This window comes from Cervus elaphus, chromosome 21, assembly GCF_910594005.1.
Source record: "Cervus elaphus chromosome 21, mCerEla1.1, whole genome shotgun sequence".
Taxonomy (NCBI): domain Eukaryota; kingdom Metazoa; phylum Chordata; class Mammalia; order Artiodactyla; family Cervidae; genus Cervus; species Cervus elaphus.
This window is the reverse complement of record NC_057835.1, coordinates 66,972,707-66,998,297: the sequence shown is the minus strand read 5'-3', so window position 1 is coordinate 66,998,297 and position 25,591 is coordinate 66,972,707. Positions and strand designations below refer to the sequence as shown.

The 25,591-nt window shown below is 37.4% G+C and overlaps 1 protein-coding gene across 1 annotated transcript in view; it reads right to left on the bottom strand.

The window, feature by feature from the left end:
* STK3 (serine/threonine kinase 3) overlaps nucleotides 1–25,591 on the bottom strand; it is a 296,567-nt gene that overhangs the window by 80,843 nt on the left and 190,133 nt on the right. The window contains exon 9 of the mRNA XM_043879157.1: nucleotides 5,103–5,295. Within this exon, the coding sequence (XP_043735092.1) occupies nucleotides 5,103–5,295 (193 nt within the window). The remainder of the gene's footprint in view (nucleotides 1–5,102; nucleotides 5,296–25,591) is intronic.

Genomic DNA, 25,591 nt, shown 5'->3' with positions numbered 1-25,591 from the left:
AGACAGCCTGCCCAAGGGGACGTCAGGTTCACTGGCCCACAGTAACTTGATTTGGGGGGTGGAACCTGGGTCTGTATATCGGGTCTACCACTCATCTGCTATGAAATCCTGGACAAGTCACTTCATGTTCCCAAGTCTCAGTTTCCTTAGCGGCAAACGATAGTGACAACATCATTTACAAAGTCCTCGTGAGAACTTAATGAGCTGATGTATGTAAAGTTCCAAGCACAATGTTCAGCCCATACTAGACCGCAATTAATGATGGCTGTGAAAGTGAAAGTGAAGTCCCTCATTCGTGTGCGACTCTCTGCGACGTCACGGACTGTGTGTAGCCCGCCAGGCTCCTCCGTCTATGGAATTTTCCAGGCAAGAATACTGGAGTGGGTTGCCAGCTATAGCCTGAGAAATTTACCTTCTATTCTCTTTTCTGAAAATAAACAATGAATAAAATAAAATAACAATTAACTTCATCTTGCTTACATGGATGGCACTTCTCTCATTTTCTCAAAAAAAGACATCAAACTTCACAAACAGTGGAATACAATCCTCTCACCTGCAAGTTATCTCAACACATTACTGATCATACTCCCAGTCGGGAGGTACTGACTCAGCTGAGTGTTCCCTGATCATTACCTCACCTTGCCATTCGATTTCTTATAAATCCAGCCCCAGCTCTGGGAGGCCAGGAAGTCCCACTGTAGGAACACAGCAGATCTGAACAAGGGAAAAGGCCCCCACTCTTTCTTTCCTACAACAGTTTTGCGCTTCTAGAGTTACCCACAAAGAAATAACCTCTACTAGTTTATCAATTTAATGACAACGGACTCCTGACCTGATCCTAATCGATTTCCTCCAGATCAAAAAAAAATCCTAAATGTTGATTTCATTAATGACAACCAACCTGCTTACACTTACTGTCAACCTCCTAATTCCAACTGGCATAGACTAGTCTGAATAAAAGATAATATGTAAGGCAGTAGAAATCTATATGCAAATATTGGCTGATGCCAGATTCTGAAAGACCTGGGTTACCGAGCTGAAGCCTCGACATCCCGGAGCAATGAGAGCCCAGGGAAGTGGGAACGGGAGGAGGCAGAGCAGGGGAGGGGCGGTGAGAGCAACGCCGGCACTGCTGGAAGCAAGCACAGAGACCTCCGGACGTGCTCTCCAGGTCTATGCCCGTTTAAAAAAAATTAAATTTTAAATATTTTCTGTCATTTTCTCCATTTCCCTCAAAAGATCTTTTAACAACTTTGCTTCCTAGAGTTAAGTCATCACACTTTTAAGAAGTAAGGAAAACAGGACTATAATTTCTAGCTTCATGGATAAAGGTATAAAAAAGTATGCAGACATAATCTAAACTGTCAAGAATATTAAATTGGGCAATTCTTTTGAAGCTCCAGTGGTAAAGGTGATGGAAACCAGAATTTTCAGCATATAACATGGTAGAAGACATACAGATGGCTAACAAACACATGAAAAGATGCTCAACATCACTCATTATTAGAGAAATGCAAATCAAAACCACAATGAGGTACCATTACACGCCAGTCAGGATGGCTGCTATCCAAAAGTCTACAAGCAATAAATGCTGGAGAGGGTGTGGAGAAAAGGGAACCCTCTTACACTGTTGGTGGGAATGCAAACTAGTACAGCCACTATGGAAAACAGTGTGGAGATTTCTTAAAAAACTGGAAATAGAACTGCCATATGACCCAGCAATCCCACTTCTGGGCGTACACACTGAGGAAACCAGATCTGAAAGAGACACGTGCGCCCCAATGTTCATCGCAGCACTGTTTTATAATAGCCAGGACATGGAAGTAACCTAGATGCCCATCAGCAGATGAGTGGATAAGGAAGCTGTGGTACATATACACCATGGAATATTACTCAGCCGTTAAAAAGAATTCATTTGAATCAGTTCTAATGAGATGGATTAAACTGGAGCCCATTATACAGAGTGAAGTAAGCCAGAAAGATAAAGAACATTACAGCATACTAACACATATATATGGAATTTAGAAAGATGGTAACGATAACCCTATATGCAAAACAGAAAAAGAGACACAGAAGTACAGAACAGACTTTTGAACTCTGTGGGAGAAGGTGAGGGTGGGATGTTTCGAAAGAACAGCATGTATACTATCTATGGTGAAACAGATCACCAGCCCAGGTGGGATGCATGAGACAAGTGCTCGGGCCTGGTGCACTGGGAAGACCCAGAGGAATCGGGTGGAGAGGGAGGTGGGAGGGGGGATTGGGATGGGGAATACGTGTAACTCTATGGCTGATTCATATCAATGTATGACAAAACCCACTGAAATGTTGTGAAGTAATTAGCCTCCAACTAATAAAAAAAAAATTTTTTTTTTAATTAAAAAAAAAAGAAAACTGAAAACTGTATAATGCTTTCATCTTTTAGGGAATATATAATCTTTTTAGGGAACAAAAATGCTAAAGACACATTACCAAGTGGGGCTTTCATTAACTTTTAACATAACCTAAGAGCTCATACCAACTAATCTATTTTTTAAAAGATTAACATCATGAGGAAAGACAAAACTAAAACTAATTATGTAGTTTCACGGAAAGTAAGTTCTGCCTCAGTAGCTTCTTTACATTCTATACTATTGCTGTATTACAGTATGACAAAACCAGGGGTTACACTAACATCATTTGGTTCAACTTTTGGGTACATGGAAATCCCGTATTATAGAATGATGTCTAAATTGTGGAAACTTAAAATACAAGGAAAGTTGGCTCATGAGATTTAAAACTTGCTCAAGCATATAAAGCAACTACATAAACCACTATCTGCTCCATTTAAAAATAAGCTTTCAATAAAACTTCTGTGACCAAAAAAAAAAAATCATGCTTAGGATATAAAATTATGACATAAACTGAATGTTTACTGTGGTTGTCAAAGCTAAAAGTCATTACACAAAACATGTGGAAATCTGTTATTTTAAAGCATGAGGTCTGATAAATCACTATAACATATCTCTTCCTTGAAACAGAATAATCTTAACGTGAATTTGATTCCATAAATACTCATTTTTAAACTACTGTTTAAATGATGATGTTCAATTATATGGACTACAAGGGAAAAGTTGTTTATGTAGTTTCATAAGGAGATCAGTAGCTCTCTGAAGATAGAACGAAGCACTAGATGATCTTACTGGTCTGTTAAGAATCAGAAAACCTGACTTAGAACAATTTTATCAGCTGTGGAAAACCGACGCTACCTACTGATGGGAAGCATGCTGTAAATGACCTTATCTGTCTTTTCAATCTACAGGGCATATGACTTGTACCCTAACATAAGCTGGCTTTGGAGGCCACAAGACCGTCCAGTGTAGTCAGTTAGCATGTTAAGGATGCAGAAGCCCTATTCTAGTAATATGCTCAGCTAGGAATGCAGGTCTTAGACTGCTTTCCAGGGCAAAGGCTCAGGAAACCCATCAGCATATAAGATTAAAAAAAAAAAAAAAATCGCACCCCTTCCCACCCAGGATTAACTATCAGTATCTGGCAATGTGTTTTCATCCTGTGCTTCACAACCCTCCCTTTCAAAGTATACAACCATAACGAGATATGTATACTAAGGAATATGAAGGAAGCAGCTGCAGTGAGCCAAATGACTTGAAGCTATAAGCTTATCAAGCAGCGTCCTCATGGGGTGTGTGTGCTGGGGGGGATGGGGCGGGAGGGGAGCAGCAAAAACAAAGTAGGCAAAAAGAAACAAAAATATTGGAGAGGAAATTCCTACCTATATCCATTTTATGCTATCAGCAGATCACTTGACTATAACTTTATAGGCTCTACAGCGCAAGAAGTCATATATTGCTGTGTTTGTACCCTTCGGAAGAAGTCCTATGTAGTGAAAAACAGCCTGTGCTTAGACTTCGACATTGACCACATATGACTAGGGTAGTGGGGGAAGAAAAAGGTCAGTAGGCATCAAGAGGTAATTAATATGCTGTTGTCTGTAACTGAGAAATCACAATGTTCTACATTGTTAATCGCAAACTTAAAGGGCCATGTTTATACAAAAAGAAATGCTAGCCTGTGAAAGTATCTCTGTCTTCATCACTCTGCAAGCAAAGGAGATCAGAGAGAATGCTTTAACCGTCCTTTCAGCCCTGCAGCGCCCCTGGCACCGTGCCTCTCATGTTACGAGAAGTAATAATTATGCACCGGGCTGAATGTTCTGCATGAGTATCCTTGTCTCTTGACACATCTTTCTACTGTTTCTTTTTTTCCCACCTTAGCCCTTATGTCTTCCCTCAGCTGTTTCCCTGTGTTACTGCAGCTTCACAGATAATATGGACAACATGAAATAATATTATGTTGTATTATTTGGGACGGAATTTTAGGTTTACTTTTTTAATCAGAAAAGCAAATGTGAGGAATTTTTTTATCTCTATCATTCTATCTCAAAGATACTTTACAAATTAAATTTTGGATTAGTATCTATCCTTCAACAGAAAAAAGTTCCATAAACCCTCAGTTAAAGAGGAGCTGCTTTCTGCTGTACTAAAAGAAATTCTGAAAACTAACTTGTGCCATACTCCTTTCACTGTCCCCCGCCCCAAACTTTAAGCGTTTTATTTTGTATTGGGGGTAGAGCAAATTAATAATGTTGTGGTAGTTTCAGGTGAACAGCGAAGGGACTCGCCCATACGTTTACATGTATCCATTCTCCTCCAAACGCCCCTCTCACGCAGGCCGCCACGTAACACTGAGCAGAGTTCCCTGTGCTACACTGCAGGTCCTTGCTGACATCCATTCTGAGTGACGGCAGTAAGCACACGACCTTCCCAAACGCCCGAGCTATCCCTTCCCCTCTGGCAACCGTATCCCAAACGCCCTAGCAATCCCTTCCCCTCTGGCAACCGAAAGTTTATCTGCTAAGTCTGCGAATCTCTCTCTGTTCTGTAAGTTCATTTGTATCATTTCTTTTTAGACTGTTAAATAAAGTCAAGAAACAAAATTTTCCACAACTGGCTATAACAAGTAACACAGAACTATCCTGGTTTCTATAGAAGCACACTCTCAAAACAGAAGATCAATATTCAGTGGGGGAAAAAGCCACATACTTTTCATAGTTCCATCTTCTTCTTCCTCATCCTCGCTGTTTATAACCATGGTCCCCAAGTCAGACTCTAACATCGTGCTGTTGTGTTCAATCATGGTCTGGGCCCCTTCACTCATGGTGCTTGTGGCCCTCATGGTGCCCACGCTTTCCGAGCTCGTCTTCACCATGGTGTGGGAGTCCAGCTCATCCTCATCCTGCAAGCAGAACACTGCAATGAAGGCAGACTTTTCTAACACAAATGGATATCGTAGAAGAGTATGAGCATTATTATATTTTTAATAATAAAAAAATTCTATTACTACTAATTTTCATGTAAGGACATACATACAGTGTTATCCTAAGTGCCAACTATCCAAAATAACCTAAAGAATTTATAGTAAAGTTTTAAGTAATTAAAACTCAAGCAATAGAAATTATTTGATGAAACTGGAGGTGGCCAGTTGTTCTTAAAGTAGGATTAAGATAGATGAGGTATATGATCAACAAAGAATATATAACAAAATAAATAAAAGAGCACATTAAAGACAGAATGTGTTGGCACTATTATAACAGCCTTAATAATGTTTCTAACTTTGTACAAAAGCCATTAGCTTTTTAAAAATTATTGTAAATATACATAACATAAAATCTACCATCTTAATCATTTTTCGGGGCACAATTCTATGGCATTAGGAACATTTACAGTGTCATCCAATCATCAACACCCTATTCCAAAAATGTTTCATTGTCTCAAACAGAAAGTCTGTACCCATTAAAAACTAACTCCTCATTCCTCCCTTCTCCCAATCCTATTCTACTTTCTGGTAGAAAGTATGGAATCTCTGTTCTACTTTCTGTCACAATGAATTCACCGATTCTCGGCACCTCATATAGGTAGAATCATGTCTTTTGTCTGGCTTATTTCACTTAGCAAAATGTTTTCAAAGTTCATCCAAATTGTCCCAGATGTCAGAATTCCATTCCTTTTTAAAACTGAATGGTATTTCACTGTGTGTGTGCAAACATGCACACCCCCACCACCATCACCACCTTATGTTTACCCATTCACTTGTTAATGGACAGTAAGGTGTTTACACCTTTTGGTTATTAGGAATAATGCTCTGAACACTGGTATATAAGTATCTATAGATACGTGGTCCTTGACTTCTCAACTTAGGATTTTTCAATTGTACAACAGTACAAAAGAGAAACACATTCAGTAGAAACAGTAGTTTGAATTTTGAACTTTTCCCAGCCTTAGCAACATTTGGTAGGAGCTCCTCTCATGAAGCTCTGTGACAGCAGCAGCCAGCCACGTGATCGGGGATGTAAAGAACCCGTACATTTACAACCATTCTGTACCTATAAAACCAATCTGTGTTTCACAGAATGCTATGGTTCAGCACAGCATTTAACAAATTGCACGGGATTCCATACTTTATTATAAAATAGGCTTTGTGTTAGATGATTTGCCAAATTGCGGGCTAATCTAAGTGCTCTGAGCACATTTAAGGTAGGCTACAATTAGCTAGGCTTTTTGGTAGGTTAGGTATATTAAATGCATTTTCGACTCAATCACAGTTTCAACTAGCGAGTTACTTAAGACGTAACCTCATCAAACGTTAAGGAGGATCTGTATTTGAGTCCCTGCTCTCAATTCTTTTGAGAGCACTTGAAGTGCAAATTATACACTTTCCACAGTGGCTGAAACGTTTTATACTCCAAGAGTGTACAGGGTTGCAACTTCTCCACATCCTCACCAACACTTGTTATTCCCCCCCACTTTGCTAACAGACATCCTAATGGATATGTGGTATCTCACTGTGGTTTGATTTACATTTTCCTAAGAACTAGTGATGTTGAGCATCTTTTCATGTGCTTATTGGCCATCTGTATATAGAAATCTCTATTCAAGTCTTTTGCTCATTTAATGTTATAGGCTGTTTTTGTTGTCAAGCCAAATAAGTCCTTTTTAGGTTCTGGATATTAATCCCTTATCAGATATATGATTTGCAATTATTTTTCCCCATTCTATAGGCTGTCTTTTCACTCTCTTGACAGTTTCTGTGACACACAAAAGCTCTGATGAAGTCCAATTTATCTTTTTCTTTTATTGCATGTATTTTTGTTGCCATATCCCAGCCATTGGCTTTTAAATGAAATTCACAGAAGAATCAAGTCAGTGACATAAGTATGAACCAAAAAATGCTTTTTAGAACATTCACCAAAAGATAAACTGGAATAGGGCCACAAAACTAAACTAACAAATTCTGTTTGAGAAACCAAGCAATGTGCTATTTGGAAAAACTTGATCATGCACTGAAATTAATTTATATCTACTTCACTTTAAGTAGAAACAAACAAACAAAACCTAAAGTTCTGACAGAAAGTTAAAATGCAAATATTGGAGAAATGGAACATCCACGTTGTTCTCAGCTGTCTGACAGCCCTCCTCTTCCTAAACCTACAGTACAAACTCAGCATTATATCTCAAGTCCTTTGCTCGTCTTTCATGAGCTTCTCTTCCTTTGGAAGACGTCTTCATTCTTATGCCTTCAACTATCTTGTGTGTTGAGGACTCCCAAATTCTGAAAATCTTCCTGACTTTATTTACTACTTATAAGCTTAATGATATTTAAAACTCAACAATCTCAAATGAGATCATTTCATCCATCTCCACGGCCCTTCTAGTCTGCCTCCAGCCCCAAAAACAACCACTAAAGCATTTTCATTAGCTATCTGAGAGTAAGATTTCAATGTCTTCATGGGTTTACTCTTATTCATTTCCTTTATACCAACAGCCAACAAGCTCTTCTTCAAAAGACTCTTTCTCGGTTCCATCTCTTCTTTTCCAGTCCCACTGCTCCTGAGTATTCTCAACTCATGTCTGGGTAACTGAAGGAAGAGCACCCCGACCTTCTAGAACCAGACAGATGTTAGTTCAAATCCTAGTTCAAAGCACTTACTAGACTTAAGACCTTTGCTTGGTGATGTGGTCACTAAGACGTGTCCAACTCTTGCGACCCCATGGACCAAAGCCAACCAGGCTCCTCTGTCCATGGGATTTCCCAGGCAAGAATACTGGGGTGAACTGCCATTTCCTTCTCAGGAGGATCTTCCCGACTCAGGGATAGAACATGGGTCTCCTGCATCACAGGCAGATTCTTCACCCACTGAACCACCAGGGAAGCTCTCTTAAGACCTTTTAGTAAAGCTATTTAAACTCTCTGAACTTGGGTTTCTTTCATTGGTGTTATGATGATTAAATGAGAAAAGGTATGCCAAATGCTTCCATGTGACTAGGAATAAGGTAGTTTCACCTTCTTCAAAGTATACATACTACACCAATCTTTCTTGAAAACTACTTGTATTATATAATATTCTTCTGCTAAAGAATCTATAATGGCTCCCAGTTCTTACCTGCACTGAAAGCTAAACAAAGCTGCCTAGATTTTAATGTTCTTGTTATCTTGTTTTATATAGTCAACCTATTTCCCCATTGTTCATGTGTCACGCAATAGAGTCAGGCTGACCTAAACTGAGTCTCTAGCTGCCATAAACCCGTACCATACTATGCTCATTAAGACTTCATCTTTGTTTATGTCTTCTTCACTGCCCAGGATGTTCTTTCCTCACCAATTCATTTTAATTAAATCCTATTACCTTCATGGCTAACTCAGTCTTTATTAATTATTCCCTTTCTCAAACTTCGAGAATTTATGACCTGCCTCACAGGTTGCACTTCTGCATTTAAATTTATGATCTCATACTGTAACTGTTCTGTAAAATTGTTTATAAATATAATACCTATGGACAAGAAAGCCTTATAATAACTGTTTCTGAATCTACTAAAGTGCTCCATTCAGTACCCCAGGCAGTTTTAAGTATTCATTGTATATTTACTTTTACACAGAACTGTAAAATCATGAAGCTTTAATAATTCAACCCCTTATTTTAGACATAAAAAAAACAAGGCCCATAGAAAGTGAGGGACTTCCCCAAGGTCACACACCTATTTAAAAGTAGAACTGGGACTAAGAAACTAGTTTCTTCATTTCTTAATCTATTATTCCACCAAGTACATGTACCTTATTTACATTTTTAAATTTTGATCTACTTGAATGTTTAAGGTAGAGGAGCAAGTTTACACTTTTCACAGCTTACATCACCAGATCTTATGCTGAAAGGGTCCCATACAAATTACTTGTTCCATCCTATTCAAAGCCACTGTCGTCTCTCGGATTATTACAACCACCTCCTAGCTGTTTTCACTTTTTGCCCTCTTTGTTCCCATTAGTCTCCCACATAACAGGCAGATTGATCCTTTCAAAACACAAATCACATCATGTTACTCTCTGACTCACCAACCCCACATTTGGCCTCCTGTCACAGTTACAAAAAAGCCCAAAATCTTTATCATGGCCAAATGTGATCTGGCCCAGTAACATCTGCCAATCCCATCTCCTATCACATTCCTTCTCACTCACCACGTTCCAGCCAGCCTGGCCTCCTGTGCTGTTTCTTGAGCATTCGAAGCATGTTCCTCTTCAGCCTTTTAAACTGACTGATCTTTCAGCCTGGAATGCTCTTCTTTAAGGCAGTTTTATTTTCTGCTTAACTCAGGTCTCCATTTAGATGCTAGATGTTACCTCTTTAGTGAGGCATTTTCTGACCACCAATCCAAAATTGAAGTCCCCATCAATCTTTTATTCTTCTATATTTTTCATCGCCTGTACCTGGCTCTTCTACCATTAGAATCTAAGTTTGATGAAGGCAAAGAAGCCTTCTTTTTCACAGATGAACTCCCAATGCTTAGAACACCTGGTACACAGTAGTGAAGTTGCTCACTCGTGTCTGACTCTTTGTGACCACATGGACTATAACTTACCAGGCTCCTCCATCCATGGGATTTTCCAGGCAAGAGTACTAGAGTGGGTTGCCATTTCCTTCTCCAGGGGATCTTCCCAACCCAGGGACTGAACCCAGGTCTCCCGCATTGGAGGCAGATGCTTTACGGTCTGAGCCACAGTAGGGACTTGACAAAAATTTATTGAATACATGAAGTAATTAACATTATTACTTATTCATTCATTCAACAATCATTTATTGTAAATTCATAATATGTCAAGGAGTGGACTAGGCATTGGAGATACAAAGAATAAGAAACGGTTTTGCTCCATTTTTGTTTTTTTTTTAAGTCTGAGGTCTAAGAGAAATTGCCTGACATGTGAACAATAAATTACAAGGCAATTTGTTAAATGCTGTGTTGGCAAAATACAACAGGAATAAAAAAAAGCAGGGCCTTTTACTCTACCTCTTATCAAATGAAGAAAGCCTCATAAAGGATACTGCCTTTAAATTAAGTTCTTAAAGCACGAGAAGACTATAATATTTAATGTTGTTGTTGTTGTTCAGTTGCCCAGTCATGTCTGATTCTTTGTGACCCCATGGACTGCAGCATATACATATATATACACACACACAATATTTAATATATGTACATAGGCATGCTTAATATTAAAACTTCTTTTTAGAACAGAACTACACTTAGACATCCATTCTCAGTTTCGATACCCCAAGTCGGAAATAGGTGTCATATTTTTGTGTTGCTGTATCAACTTTTGTGCTTACCTATGCTGATCATATCTTACTACACAATACTATAATTGTAGGTATATCTGACTTGTCCAAATCAATTAGACTATAAAGTCTATAAGGGAAGTAACCAGATCTTATTAACAATTATATATCTGGTATCCATTAAAAAGTCTTGTTCTCATTACAAAATCCATTATATTAATATTAAAACCCTCTTTATGAGGTAGTGTTAAAGCACAGAATGTTATATACAAGGTTCTACCACAGAACTTTATTTAAATCAACTAGTTATTTAAAACATAGGATGACTATTAAAGAAACTGGTAGGAAAAACACTGTTAATTAGAATTATTCAGTCGATTATTTATTGAATAGTTGTCATCAATGAGTTAAAAGCACTATACTAAGGAAATTTTGTAGGTCACTCTTATTTAATCCTCTTATTAATACTGTGAGACCCTGTTGTCCCCATTGTGTAAATGACGAAACTGAAGTTCATTTGATTAATAATTTATTATTATTATTATTTTTATAATTATATTGTTTTTTATAATTTTATATTATATAATATATAAATATAATTTTATATAATGATTTTATAATTATTATTAATTATAATTATTAATAATAAAAACTGGGCAAGTTTAATAATTTGCCAAGGATCATCTAACAAATAAGTGGAGAAGCAAGGATTCTAACCAGGTTGTTTGATTCTAAAGCCCAATGGCTAACTTCCAAATTTATAAGGTTTTTATTTACAATATTTCTCGACTCTAGGTTAATTTCTATTATAAGTTAGCTACAGCATGTTTTATTTTGCTAAGTTAAGAGATGAAGAAACTGATATACACATAAGTAAACTAATTTGCATGTGCTAAGTCACTTCAGCCGTGTCCGATTCTTTGCGACCCCAAGGATGGTAGCCTGTCAGGCCTCTTTGTCCACAGTATTTTCCAGGCAAGAACACTGAAGTGGGTTGCCATGCCCTCCTCCAGGGGATCTTCCTGACCCAGGGATCAAATCCCCGTCTCTTATGTCTCATGCATTGCAGACAGGTTCTTTATCACTAGTGCCACCAGGGAAGCCCAAACTAATTTGCACTTTGGTCAAAAAGTTAACAAAAAAGGTTGAGATTTACTCTTTTCAGTAGATTCCACTAAGGAGGGAAGAAAAAAGTTGATTTTCTACCAGTCCTCTTAAAAAATCTGCTGCTAGTTTAATATCTTATTTTACTGTGGTTGCAACCAGTTAATTCCCAAAATACTAAGCTAAATCTATTTTTATATGTGTGAGTCATTTATCTCTCATTCTTGTAAGATTCAGTACTGTGACCATTAAATTTAATAAGAAACATAACATCTGGTTGGTGTGAAATAATACTTTGAAATCTTCCTATATTCTACAACAGAATTGAATCTATGCTGAGATAATGAAGCTTGCATCTTTGGATTCACATAACTGACTTAGATAACCTATAAAATTATAAAAACACTGAATCAAGTTTGGAAGGGATAGTTTTTACTGCATATTACTTGCACTTACATAGTCACTTTGCTAGAGGATGCTACACCAATTTACAAACCAACAGTAAAAGAAAAAAAAAAAGCAATCAAGTCACTAATGAGAGGGTGGCATCCAAACAGTCAACAATAAAATACAGAAGGAATGAGAAGTTGTTTTTTATGAAATTAGAAAACTCAAATACTAATAATTTGGTGATGGTGTTGAAAACTCTTCAGTAACACTTTTTACTTTTCTCAATCATTAACTCAAATTATTCCTGATCTTTTAGATGGCTATTAAAGTTTCATTTGATTCTTTTAACATTTTCATAATAAAACAGCTATTTATAATGTTTTTCCAAAGTTACACTTCATTTATATATACTCTGTTATTTCTTACAAGAGAAAAGCAGAAGGAAAACATGTTGATACTTTATAGAAAAAGGTCTGCAGAGCAGATGCTTCCCCACTGTAGAGAGCCGCCAATTCCAGTAAGGAATACAATAGCATTTTCAATCAGTGGTCATCATGTGCCAGGAATGCAAAACAGAGTACTGACGATAATCCAGGTTATGAATCATAAAATCCACATGGAATACAAATATTTGAAAACATTATTAGGAAATCCTACTCCACTGCTGAGACAGATTTATGCAATAACGGTCTGAGAAATAATCAGAGCCACTGCACTAGGTGTCTTTACATTTGTAATATCTTCCACTGTAAAAATTTTTCTAAATATTCAGCTACTATCTGACTGATTTAAAGGATATTAACACAGACATTTTAGAAAGCATTTGTCATTTCTAACATGAATAAGACTATTCTTAGATAAATGGGGTGTCTTTTTAATTTGCAATATTCTAATTATTTTATTTCTCTCCTTGAAATGATATTAAATTCTTTATTACTTATACAATTCTATAACATTATGTTATAAGTACAGAACTTATCTTGGTGGCACTGATTCAATTAGATACTCCTGTTGATATTCAGGACTTCCCCAGTGGTTCAGCAGTAAAGAATCTGCCTGCAATGCAGGAGATGCAGGTTCGATCCCTAGATCAGGAAGATCCCCTAGAAGAGGGCATGGCAACCCACTCCCGTTTTCTTGCCTGAAGAATCCCTCGTCCTGAAGGAGGAGGAGCCTGGTGGGTTGCAGTCCATGGGGTCACACTGAGTTTGCATACTACTACAGCACGAGAAAAATTATTTTTCAGAAAAAAAAAATGAATGTGATGAAAGAAATTAAAGAAGACACAAACAGATGGATAGATATACCATGTTCTTGGTTTGGAAGAATCAATATTGTGAAAATGACTATACTACCCAAAGCAATGTACAGATTCAATGCAATCCCTATCAAATTATCTATGGCATTTTTCACAGAATTTTTTACATTCTGTGTAAAAATTATAAAATAGAACAAAATATTTTACAATTTGTATGGAAACACAAAAGACCCTGCCTAGCCATAGCATTCTTGAGAAAGAAAGACAAAGTTGGAGGAATCAGGTTCCCTGACTTCAGGTTATACAAAGCTTTAATCATCAAGACAGTATGGTACTGGAACAAAAACAGATCAGTGGACATGATAGAAAGCCCAGAGATAAAGCCACACACCTATGGTCACCTAATCAATGACAAAGGAGACTAGAATATACAATGGAGAAAAGACAGTCTCTTGAATAAGTGGTGCTGGGAAAACTGGACAGCTACATGTAAAAGAATGAAACACTCCCTAAAACCATACACAAAAATAAACTCAAAACAGTTTAAAGACCTAAATGTTAGGCCAGATACTATAAAACTCTTAGAGGAAAACATGGGCAAATATTCTCTGACATAAATCGCAGCAAGATCTTTTTTGACCTACCTCCTCAAGTAATGAAAGCAAAAATAAATAAATGGGACCAAATTAAAATAAAAGCTCCTGCACAGCAAAGGAAACCATACACAAGGCAAGATGACAGCCCTCAGAATGGGGGAAAATATTTTCAGTGGAGCAACAAAGAATTAATCTCTAAAATATACAAACAGCTCATGCAGCTCAATGGAAAAAAAAACAAAAAAAACAAAACAACCCAATCAGAAAACAGGCAGAAGACCTAAATAGACATTTCTCCAAAGACAACATATAGATGGCCAACAAACATATGAAAAAATGCTCAACATCACTAGTTACTAGAGAAATGCAAATCAAAACTACAATGAGGTATCACTTCACATCAGTCAGAATGGCCATCATCAAAAAGTCTACAAACAATAAATGCTGGAGAGGGGTATGGAGAAAAGGGAATCCTCTTACAATGCTGGTGGGAATCTAAATCGATATGGTCACTACGGATGGTGGTTCCTTAGAAAACTAAAAATATAACTACCATGTGACCCAATCCCACTACTGGGTATATACTCAGAGGAAACTGTGATTCAAAAAGATACATACACCCCAATGTTCACTGCAGCAATATTCACAATAGCCAGGACATGGAAGCAACCTAAATGTCCATCAACAGAGGAATGGATAAAAAAGATGTGGTACATATACACAATGGGGTATTACTCAGACATAAAAAGGAATGAAACTGTGTCATGTGCAGACATGTGGATGGCTCTAGAGACTGTTATACAGAGTATAATGTCAGAAAAAGAAAAACAAATATCATATATTAACATATATATGTGGAATCTAGAAAATTTGCAAAGCAGAAACAGAGACACAGACAGAGAGAGCAAACATATGGATACCAAGGGGGCAAAAGGGTGGGATGAACTGGGAGACTGGGATTGACATATATGCAATACTATGTATAAAAAAAATATAACTAATGAGAACCTATTGTATAGCACAGGGAACTCAATTTGGTGCTTTGTGGTGACCCAAATGGAAAGGAAGTCCAAAATAGAGGGCATGTATGTAAACACATGGCTGATTTACTCTGCTGTACGGCAGAAACTGACAGAGGAGTGTAAAGCATCGAAACTCCAGTTTTAAAAAAATTAACTACAATATTATGGACCTAAAGAGGCCAAACTGACTTTAAAGAAAAAATTGTAAAAGATCCTAATTTGAATAGAGGAATACAGATAATGAAATAGATAATGTCAGTTATATATAAGCAAAAAAAAAATAAAACGGCAATGGAATTTCCTACTTCGGCACATGAGAGAGACACTGAAATCTAATAACTAATTCGTGGTGAAAGAGTCAAATAAGAAATCAACATGGCATGTGCAGTGCAACTTCAAGGAAATGAGCGTAAAATTGGGGAAACCTGTGGCAGGGATCTTTTGCTTTTCTCCCCATGCAGAACTAAACCAGAGCTTGTGCTTAAATGCTAACCTGCATCACCAAATAAATTTTAGTCATTCTTGACTTAGAAAAGGCAAAAATCAAAGGGAACTCTGGTGTAGTTGCTTGTATGCCTCATAGCATGGACGAGTCCTGTGTCCTGTTCAAGTAGAGGTACTCTGCACTAGGGCAAGGTGAAACTCCTGATGTGACCGCACAGGGCACACATCCCCTTTACATTCCACTTCCAAAGATGGCAAGGCTAGCACTTATTTGTTGCTTCTGTCATCCGCACATCTGCAGTGTCCACTGTTTCCGGGTTACAGGTGCAAGAGCCCACAGCAGGAGCAACTGGCTAACTCTGGTCTCGTTTCACACTGCATTCAACCCAAACTGAGCTAAGAACTACTGAGAAAGCATCAGAAGTATTCCCCTTCAAATCGCTGCCCTTAAGCATTGCTTCAACACCTGACAGGCTGGAAAAAAAGTCATAAATTGATATTCACCCATTAAATGCTGCTAAGACTTAACAGTATCTGGAAATCTGTACAAAGAATGAACTTGCTTCCCACTGCTGTAAGTAGGTGGTCCTTCTACTTCGCTGCAAAAGCAGCAGCACAAGAGCTCATACAGCTGCTGCCTTTCACGTATCTGTCTTTAACAAACAGAAATGCCTGCCTTCATGGATCCTAGCTTTCTGCATGTTCACGGGCATGTTTTAAAGTTACATCAAAGCTTTCAGGATCTCCAAGAGTCATAAAAGACTTGTTCATCAGCACAACAAGCCAAAATGGTGAGAAGGCCTGTGGGCAGGACTTCAGAGGCTCCCTGATGCAAGACGGTACAAGTTCCTGGCATTGTATTAAAAGCTTTCAAACACAAGATTATCTTACATCCCCTGTGCACAATACTGATATATAATAGAGTAAATTAAAAAGTAATAGCAACCTTAACCATGACTTCTTTCTTTTTTCCCAGAGCCAAAAGCACGTCAAAGGATGAACAAAATATAAAGATTATAAAATCAAATATTTTAAGATAAGAGGAACTTTTAAAAAAACTGTTGTTACGAGCAGTTTATTAAAAATCCACAAGAGGGCACCAAAGACAAAAGGCTAGGACAAATTCCATTAATTTGTGATTTATACACATAAAACAAGTTTAGAAAATAGGTTATTATATTTACTAACATACTATCAGTATTTTTCAGAAAGACTACTGGCCACTGATTTTTTAAAAACCTGAATATTTTAAAATACCATCACCACTGCCATGTTATTTTTTTACATATTTTTTACATATTTTACATACAGTATTTATGTTTCTCCAAGGATGTATCTATATTCCTTAATACATTTAGTAATCTATCTACATATCTACATGCAGTAATCTCCCCAATGACTTGCATAAAACAGGAGCTCGGGAAACACCTGCTGACTCTACAAAATTGACAGAAACATACAATAGGAAATATCAAGTACTCACATCACTTAGTCACTGCATTCTAAATTGTGTTTATATAAAAAGATTTATAATTGTGTTATGTTCTTAGAACAAACAGAAGTGAAGTGAAGTGAAGCCGCTCAGTCGTGTCCGACTCTGCAATCCCATGGATTGTAGCCTACCAGGCTCCTCCCTCCATGGATTCTCCAGGCAAGAGTAGTGGAATGGGTTGCCATTTCCTTCTCCAGGGGATCTTCCCAACTCAGGGATCGAGCCCGGGTCTCCCGCATTCCAGGCAGACGCTTTAACCTCTGTGCCACCAGGGAAGCCCCAAATTAGAGCTAATCTGTCTTTGAAAATAATGTCTTTTTCTCATCTTTTCTTTCTCCTACTCCTTTTCTGCTCTATTATGATAGTTCTTAGCAATAATCAGAAACTTTAATAAATACTTAACAAAAGAAATTGCTTTTATAAAGTCAGAAATGATAACATTATAAAATGACTTTTAAGAAATCAGCTTCCAAAACATACAGTTTAGTAGAAAACTGTCTGGATTACAACAAAATAACAATGTTAATTTTAGCATGCAGTTTACATTACTGAAACTGCTGATACAAATGACATTCTGGAGCAGAGAAATGCCAAGTCAGGGCCGCAAAAACAAGCAGTTCCCCCCAAACCAAATATTTATGACATGTTTGACTTATGCACTGCTCCAGAAATACTTCATGTGCCAGGACATACCTGATTATTTTTAAATGTAGATACTTTCGATGCTGATGGTAATCTTGTGGTACTATGCTAAAGAATACAGGGTAAAGTCAGTTAAAATCCATTACAAAGAATTTTACATATCTATTTATTGACTTGACAAATCTTAAGTATTTGTAAGCACTTACTATGTGCCAGGCAGTATGCTAAGATATAGCCTTTGTCTTTGAGAAATGCACAGGTTAGTGGAGAAAATTAGAAAGTAGACAAATATAAATACAGTGAGTTAAGCATTCACACAGAGATAAATACAGAATACCATGAGAGCACAGAGGAGCGTTTTAATTTCAAGATCAGTTGGATAAAAACCGAGGACCGCGACTGGTAGGTCTCACGGTATGTTCAGCTTTCTAAGAAACTGCCAAACTCTCTAACAGTGTTACACCATTTATGCTTTTCCACCAACAGTGAATGAGAGTTTCTGCTGCTGAGCTTGTTCACCAGCACTCAGTATTGTCAGGTTTTTGGTTTTTTTTTTTTCATTTTAGACATTCTCACAAGTATTTAGTGGCATCTCATGCTTGGTGTAACTTGCAATTCCTGAGGACAAAAGGTGCTGGGCATCTTTTCATAAGCTTATTTGACATTTATGATCTTTGACAAGGTGTCTGTTCAGTACGTTTACCCATTTTTTAAATTGTCTTGTTTGCTTTTTTATTGTTGATTTTTAAGGAGCTCATGTATTTTGGACACAAGTCTTTTCAAATAAGGCAGTGCTTTGCAAATATTTTCTCAGACTATGGCTTGTCTCTCCATTTTCCTAATGGGGTCTTGCACAGTGCAGTAGCTTTAGTTTTAATATCACCAACTGTTTTGTTTTGTTTTTTCCCATAAACTTTGCTTTCGGTGTTTTAACTCAACACCAAACCTAAGGTAACATAGATTTTATCCTATGATTTCTTCCAGAAGTTTTCTGGTTTTACATGTTATATTAAGGTCTATGATCTATTTCAAGTTAAGTTTTGTGAAAGCCTTGAAGTCTATGTCTAGGTTCTTTTTTTTTTCCCCATATAGACATCGGGTTGTTCCAGCACCCTTTAAGAGATTATTCTTTCTCCACTGAGTTGCCTTTGTGGCCTTTCCAAAGGTCAACTGATTATATTTGTGTGGGTTTGTTTCTGAGCCCTCTATTCCGTTTCATTGATTTATCACTGATAATACATGTCTATTCTTTTTCTAATACCACACTGTCTTTATTACTATAATTTTACAGATGTCTGCAAGTTGGAGTCTTCAAACTATTTTTTCTTATTCATTATTGTGTTGGCTGTTCTAGGCCTTCTGCCTTTCCATGTAATCTTTAGAATCATTTTGCTCGACAGTTACTTGTTAGCTTGCTAGAATTTTTATTGTGGATGAACTGAATATATTCATTAAGAAGAAATGATATCTTAACCACATTTTGAGTCTTTTAATCCATGAACATGGACTGTTTCTCAGTTTTTTTTAGAACTTCGCTTTTTTTAATCAGTGCACACAGATTCTATACATATTTTGTCAGACTTAAGTATTTCTTTTTTATTTCTTTTGTTAAAAAGATTTTTCAAAATTTCCAAATTCCAGTTACTTATTGCTGGTAAACAGAAAGCAAGTGAATATTTTACATTGCCCCTGTATCCTGTGACTTCACTATATCCACTTATTATATAGTTCCAGGAGTTTTTTTGTTGATTCTTCGAAATTTCCTAGAGAATCGTGTCTATGCAGGCCTTTTCAGTCAGTCACATTATCCCTTTCTTCTGGAGCCTTTCTCCTCAGTATAAAAATTTAGTAATATTCTGACCATTAAACAACTAAAGGAAAAACAAGTTATTCATAACCAGACTTCTTGGTAGAGTAGTCAGAGCCTTTGTTTCTTTCCTTCATCAGGTTCTCTCTCCACCTCGTATCATACTGTGGCTGAAGTACTCTTTACAGGGCAACTTTCTGGGTAAGATGAGATCATTTAGAACCTATTTAATGTGAGGTGTCCATGGGTCATCCAAGTTTTTCTGTAGCAGGCAGCAGAGTATGCATTTTTTGAACCCCAAGGGAGAGCTCAGGCAGTTAGGGAATCAACAGACTTTCTGCATCTGGTGATTAAACCTTAAGCAAAAGTGGGATTGCTCAAGAAGTCTTTAAAGAAAAACATGGGTTGCTGCTTCTGCTAAGACCACTTCTTAAGTCACCCTCATTTGCCTGATTAACTCCTTATCCTTCAGGAGTCATTTCAGCCTTTGATTCCTCTGGAAAGGGAGAATCTTTCATGGTACTCCTCCAAGGCTTTGGTTTGTTGTTGTTCAGTTGCTAAGTTGGGTCCAACTCTTTGTGACCCCATGGACTGCAGCAGGCCAGGCTTCTCTGTCTTTCACTATCTCAATGGAGTTTGCTCAAACTCATCTTCACTGAAACATCTGTTAGAATGTCTAAAATGCCAAAAACACAACACTCCACAAAACCTGACAATACTAAGTGCTGGTGGACATGCTCAGCAACCAAAACTCTCAATCGCTGGTGGCGATGCAAAAATGGTGCAACACTGTTAGAGAACGTGGTAATGTTTTACAAAGCTAAACATACCACAGGATCTACCAATTACAGTCCCAGATATTCTACCAATTACAGTCCTTAGGTATTCACCCAACTGAATCTGAAAACTTCCATCCATACAAAAGCTGATATGAAAATGTTTACAGCCACTTTATTCACAATTGCCAAAAGTTAGAAATGACCAAGACATCCTTCAGTAGATGAATGGATAAACAAATTGTGGTACATCCATGCAAAGGAATACTGTTTAGTTAAAAATTAAAATGGGGTTAATTTTAAAAAGGGATGAATCTTAAATCTTACTGCTAAGTGAGACAAGCCAGTCTGAAAAGGCTACCTTCTGTTTGATTCCAATTACATGACATGGATAAGGCAGAACTATAGACGGTAAACAGGATGAGCAACTGCAGAGAGCTTGGGGTAGAAGGAGAGTTGAATAGATGTAGCAAAGGGATTCTGGGCAGCGAAAGTATTCTTTAGTGTATTGCAATGGTGAAAATGTAACACCATGCATCTGTCAGAGCTCGTAAGATGTTCACACAATAAAGAATGAACCTTAATGTATGCAAGATCTCAGGGTGTAACGCAGAATGCAACACACACCAAAACATCTAACTGTATTACAAATGCATGAAAGAACTTCACTGAGCAAGGTGGGCAGAAAAGGTGCGAACCCAAGTAACCTTGAAAGTCAGTGGAGTTTGTAAGACCTAAAAAGCACTGTACTAAGCACCGTGTTCTACTTGATAAAGTTGTTCCTGTGGGGATATGGCTTAAGTTCTGAAACTACTATACATGTACACAGGAACTGAAACACGTAGCAGAGTGGGTGGTTTAGGTAGAGGGAACCAGGTTTCTCGCCATTGTGGTGGGAAGTTATAAATAAGCAAGGAGAAACAGAATGACCCATGTGGTAATGGGTTAGAAGTCAGAGACATCAGTATGAATTCATGTTTAGTTTAATATAGAAACAGAGATATATATACACACACATACAGATACATATATATGTATGAAGACACAGTTAGTATACACATATATACAGCTGCTTGGTTTGTCTGCTGAGAGGAGTCGATAAAGGGACAATACTCCCACAGCAGCAAAAAGTACACCTGCAGTCCATATCTTAGTTTCTAATGCCATTTGCTAATAAAGGAACTAGTCTCCCAGGATTCTAGAAGCTGTGGCAGGAAATACACAAACTGAGTCTAGAGGATCTTACAGTGTCAGAGAATAAGGAAGCAAGTAAAGTAAAAGCAAACCCACAATGATGTGGTTATGTCAAAGGGACAAAGGAGTCAACCATACAAGGAGGCTCCAATGTCCACAGCTGGAACAACTGGAACAAGAAAACAGTACAGAAGTATTGGACTATAACTCAAAGTGTCAACTAAATAACCATGAGTCAGTAAGATATATATGACTGAATAAGTAAATGGAGAAAACAGACAAATCTCCTATACAGAAGAATTCCAAATAGCTTACGTAGACACTCTGCCCTCCAAGAGGGGGAGCATAACTCCCCATTCCTCAAGTGTGGGCTCCGTATTATGATGTCCTTCCAAAGAGTACAGGATGGAAAGGAGGAAAGAGTAATTTCATCGTGCAGAAACCTGACAAACACCATGTCAGCCAGGTGATCATGGGTAACACTGACAGTGACAAGTCACATTAACAGAGTGTACTTGTGATATTGTGATATAAGAAGAAACACAGACTTGATCTGTCCCCAGTTCCTGGCACAGTGCTTCTAAAACCCTTATAATTTCTGAGTGGTACGTGTGGGAGGAGCACGTTTTGGTATTCATAATAAGCCCCTTTCCACCATATCTGAGTTTTGCTAATACGGAGACGCTTAGAGGATGAGGGCTGGCTGCCAGGGGAACCATGTGATTAGAGGGTTGGAACTTTTAGGTCTACCCTCCTGACCTCCAGGAAGGAGAAAGGAGTTAGGGATTGAGTTAATCACCAATGGCCAATATTTTAATCAATCATATCTCTGTCGTGGAACCTCCATAAAACCTCTAAAAGGGGTGTTTTGGAGATTTTCCCGGTTGGTGAATACACTGGGGTGTCAGGAGAGTGACATGCCCGGAGTGGGCATGGACCCCCCCACAACCCCGTTCCTCACATCCTATTACCCCAGGTAACTCTTCCATTGGGCTATTCCTGAGTTGTATCTCATACTGGTAAGTAAAGTGTTTTCCTGAGTTCTGTGAGTTATTCATAGAAAATTAATGAATCTAAGGAGGGCACTCATTTATAGCCAGTTGGTCCAAGTACAGGAGGCCTACACTTGTGAGAAGCATCTGAAGTAAGGGAAGAGATGGTTTGGTGAGACTGAGCCCATAATCTGTAGGGTCTATAGGGTCTGTGCTAACTCCAGGTAGTTAGCATCAGGATGAATTAAACTGTAAAACACCCAGTTGGTGAACCAGAGAATTGCTTGGGGTAGAAAACCTACACATCTGGTATGAGAAGTTTTACAAATAGAGGAAATGAGTTTTTTCTTTAATGCTCTTGATATAAATGGGATAAGACTAGCCTTTAGTTCTACAGTCTCTCTCTCCAAAACGAATAACCTCAGTGTCATCATAAGAAAAAAACATCAAACAAATCCCAATTGGGGACATTCTACAAAATACCTAACTAAATTCCTCAAATTTCTCAAGGTCACCAAAAACAGGTAATCTGAGAAACTGTGACAAGCAAGAGGAGTCTAAGGAGACACAGGGTGGTGACTGAGTGTTAATGAAACGTGGTATCCTGGATGGGCCCTGAAACGGAAAAAATGACAGCAGGTGAAAACTTAGTAAATATGGATAGAGTATGGATCTTAGTTGAAAACATTTATCAGTACTGGTTCATTAATTACAACAAATGCAGTGTACTAACACAAGATATTAATAACTGGGGAAACTGGGTATTGGTATATGGGAACTCTGTACTACTACTTTCACAATTCTTCTATAAATCTAAAAGTAGTCAAAAATTACAAGTTACTTCAAAAAATAAAATGGAAGAAGCTCTTCACTTTTTTATTTGAATAAATAAAAAATACTAAATAAATATTTATGCTATAAAACCCAACATTAGAATCTACAGTTCAGTGGTTCTTATCTACATTAGAATCAGCTCGGGAGTTTTAAAAAATTCTGATGCCTGGGCTTCAGTTTATATCAATTAAATCAGAAATTTTTCAGGGTAAGGAATTCCCTGTGGTCCAGTGGTTAAGATTTCATGCTTCCACTGCAGGAGGCATGGATTCGATCCCTAGTCAGAGGTTTAAAATCCCACCATGCCCAGAGACATGGAATTTTCCAGAGTAAAAACCAAGGATTATTGGGGGATTTTTTTCCCCTCCAGAAGTAGATAGGTTGTTCAAATGTATAAAGAGAGATTAAGTGACAGTCATTTGCTGAATAGTCAATGCATGCATGCTAAGTCACTTCAGTTGTGTCTGACTCTTTGCAACCCCATGGATTGTAGCCCACCAGGTTCTTCTGCCATGGGATATTCCAGGTAAGAATACTGGAGTGGGTTGTCATGCCCTTCTCCAACGGATCTTCCTGACCCAGGGATAGAACCCATGTCTCTCGTCTCCTGCACTGGCAAGCTAATTCTTCACCACTAGCGCCACCTACATTATACTAAACATTACAAATTCCAAAGAATCATTTTTTCCATTAGAGATAACTAAAATATACAGACTTTAAGTGATTCGTATATACAAGTTTTTGTATTGACTAGAACAGAACTCTGTACTCCATTATTTAACCAAAAAGTTTGCTGGACTTTCTTTTCCAAATAAGATATTTTTAAAAATATTTAGCAAATTTCTGTATTTATATGCTTTAAAACAAGAACACCCTGGAGCATATCTTATTTTTGAAAAGGTATCCTTTATTGCATAAGATTGTGTAAACTTTCACATGGCAGAAATAATTCACATAGATTCACTTTATACCCTACTATGAATGCTCCTTGGTAAAAACAAAATGTCATCTTTGTAGAAAGTTGTATTGAGTAGAAAGACCAGATTCATTAGAAGACACTCTTTAAAAAGCAGACTTTCTATAAATAATTCAGGAATTTACAGTAAATATGAACAAATATATGCTTTTTAATCAACTCACACTAAGGATTTGGGAATATCTTCCACTGACATTCAGAAAACAGATAATTTTCTTAATACGTAATACAATTGACCCACCTCAGCACCAAATTTATATCACATGCTCAGGAAGGCCAAAAAAAGATCTTTGCCATGTTTAGCAATGCTTAAACTAGCACAAAAACCTTGATATCAGGATTAACCTGCTGCAGAAATCTCTGTTTGCAATTTATTTAATTTTAAAAAGCTGTACAATTACCTCAGCATTGATCAAAAAATGTCTATTTGTCAAGATGTATCCTCATCAGACAAGCTTTTCCTATAATAGGTATAAAAATCAAATTCATAAAGCACTATTTCTTTTTTTTTAAAGCACTATTTCTAATCATGTCCCATATCTCTCTTGAATAAAAAATATTTAAAGAAGTTTGTTTGTAATAGTTACCTGGGGCTCAGGTGTATAGTACTAAAAAACCTTAAAACACTGTATCTTGAAATAGTTATCATACAGTGCTTCCCTTTCAAATTCACATGGAGAGTTGTTGGACACGTTGATGAAATTTTAGGTCACAAATTTTTCTCCAAATATAGTAACTTGAATTACGAAAAAGAAAATTAAGCTTGGAAAAACTGTAAGTTGATATTGGTATAACCCATAAATTCTCTCATTTCATTCACTCAAAATGAAAAAAGCAGGATCTACAATTGGTTCAAGTATTAATACTCAATACAAATATAAATATCTTTGATAATACAGTAACTCAACATGGTGAATTTACAGCTCTAGGATTTTGAAATCAGAGAAAGAATTTGATCTATATTATTTCAAAATTCAGCACTATTAAATTTTCAATGGTTCAGGGCCAAAATGGCTCCATGTCATGTCAGCCCAGTAACTGGAAAACAACTAATCAAAAGATGGAGACTATAGATAATAAACAGGCCATCATGGAACACAGACCCTCTGTATTCTTAAACTAAAAATAAATGTAGAAATAAAACTTGGTAATGCAGACTTCCCATGATGCTGAAAAGACCATCTTTCAAACAATCAAAAAAAGGAAAAGAGGAATGGAGAAAAATCTCAAATGGAAACAACTAGTATATCAAAATAGCCAATCAGGTGGAGTCGAGACAGTAGAGCAGGATGACACAGAGTTTCCACCTCCTCACATGTAGGGCATCCACCAGGCACTGGTGGGGGACTTCAGACACCTAAGGAGAGGGGAGGAAGCCCCGTGTGACCAGGTAGGATGTTGAGG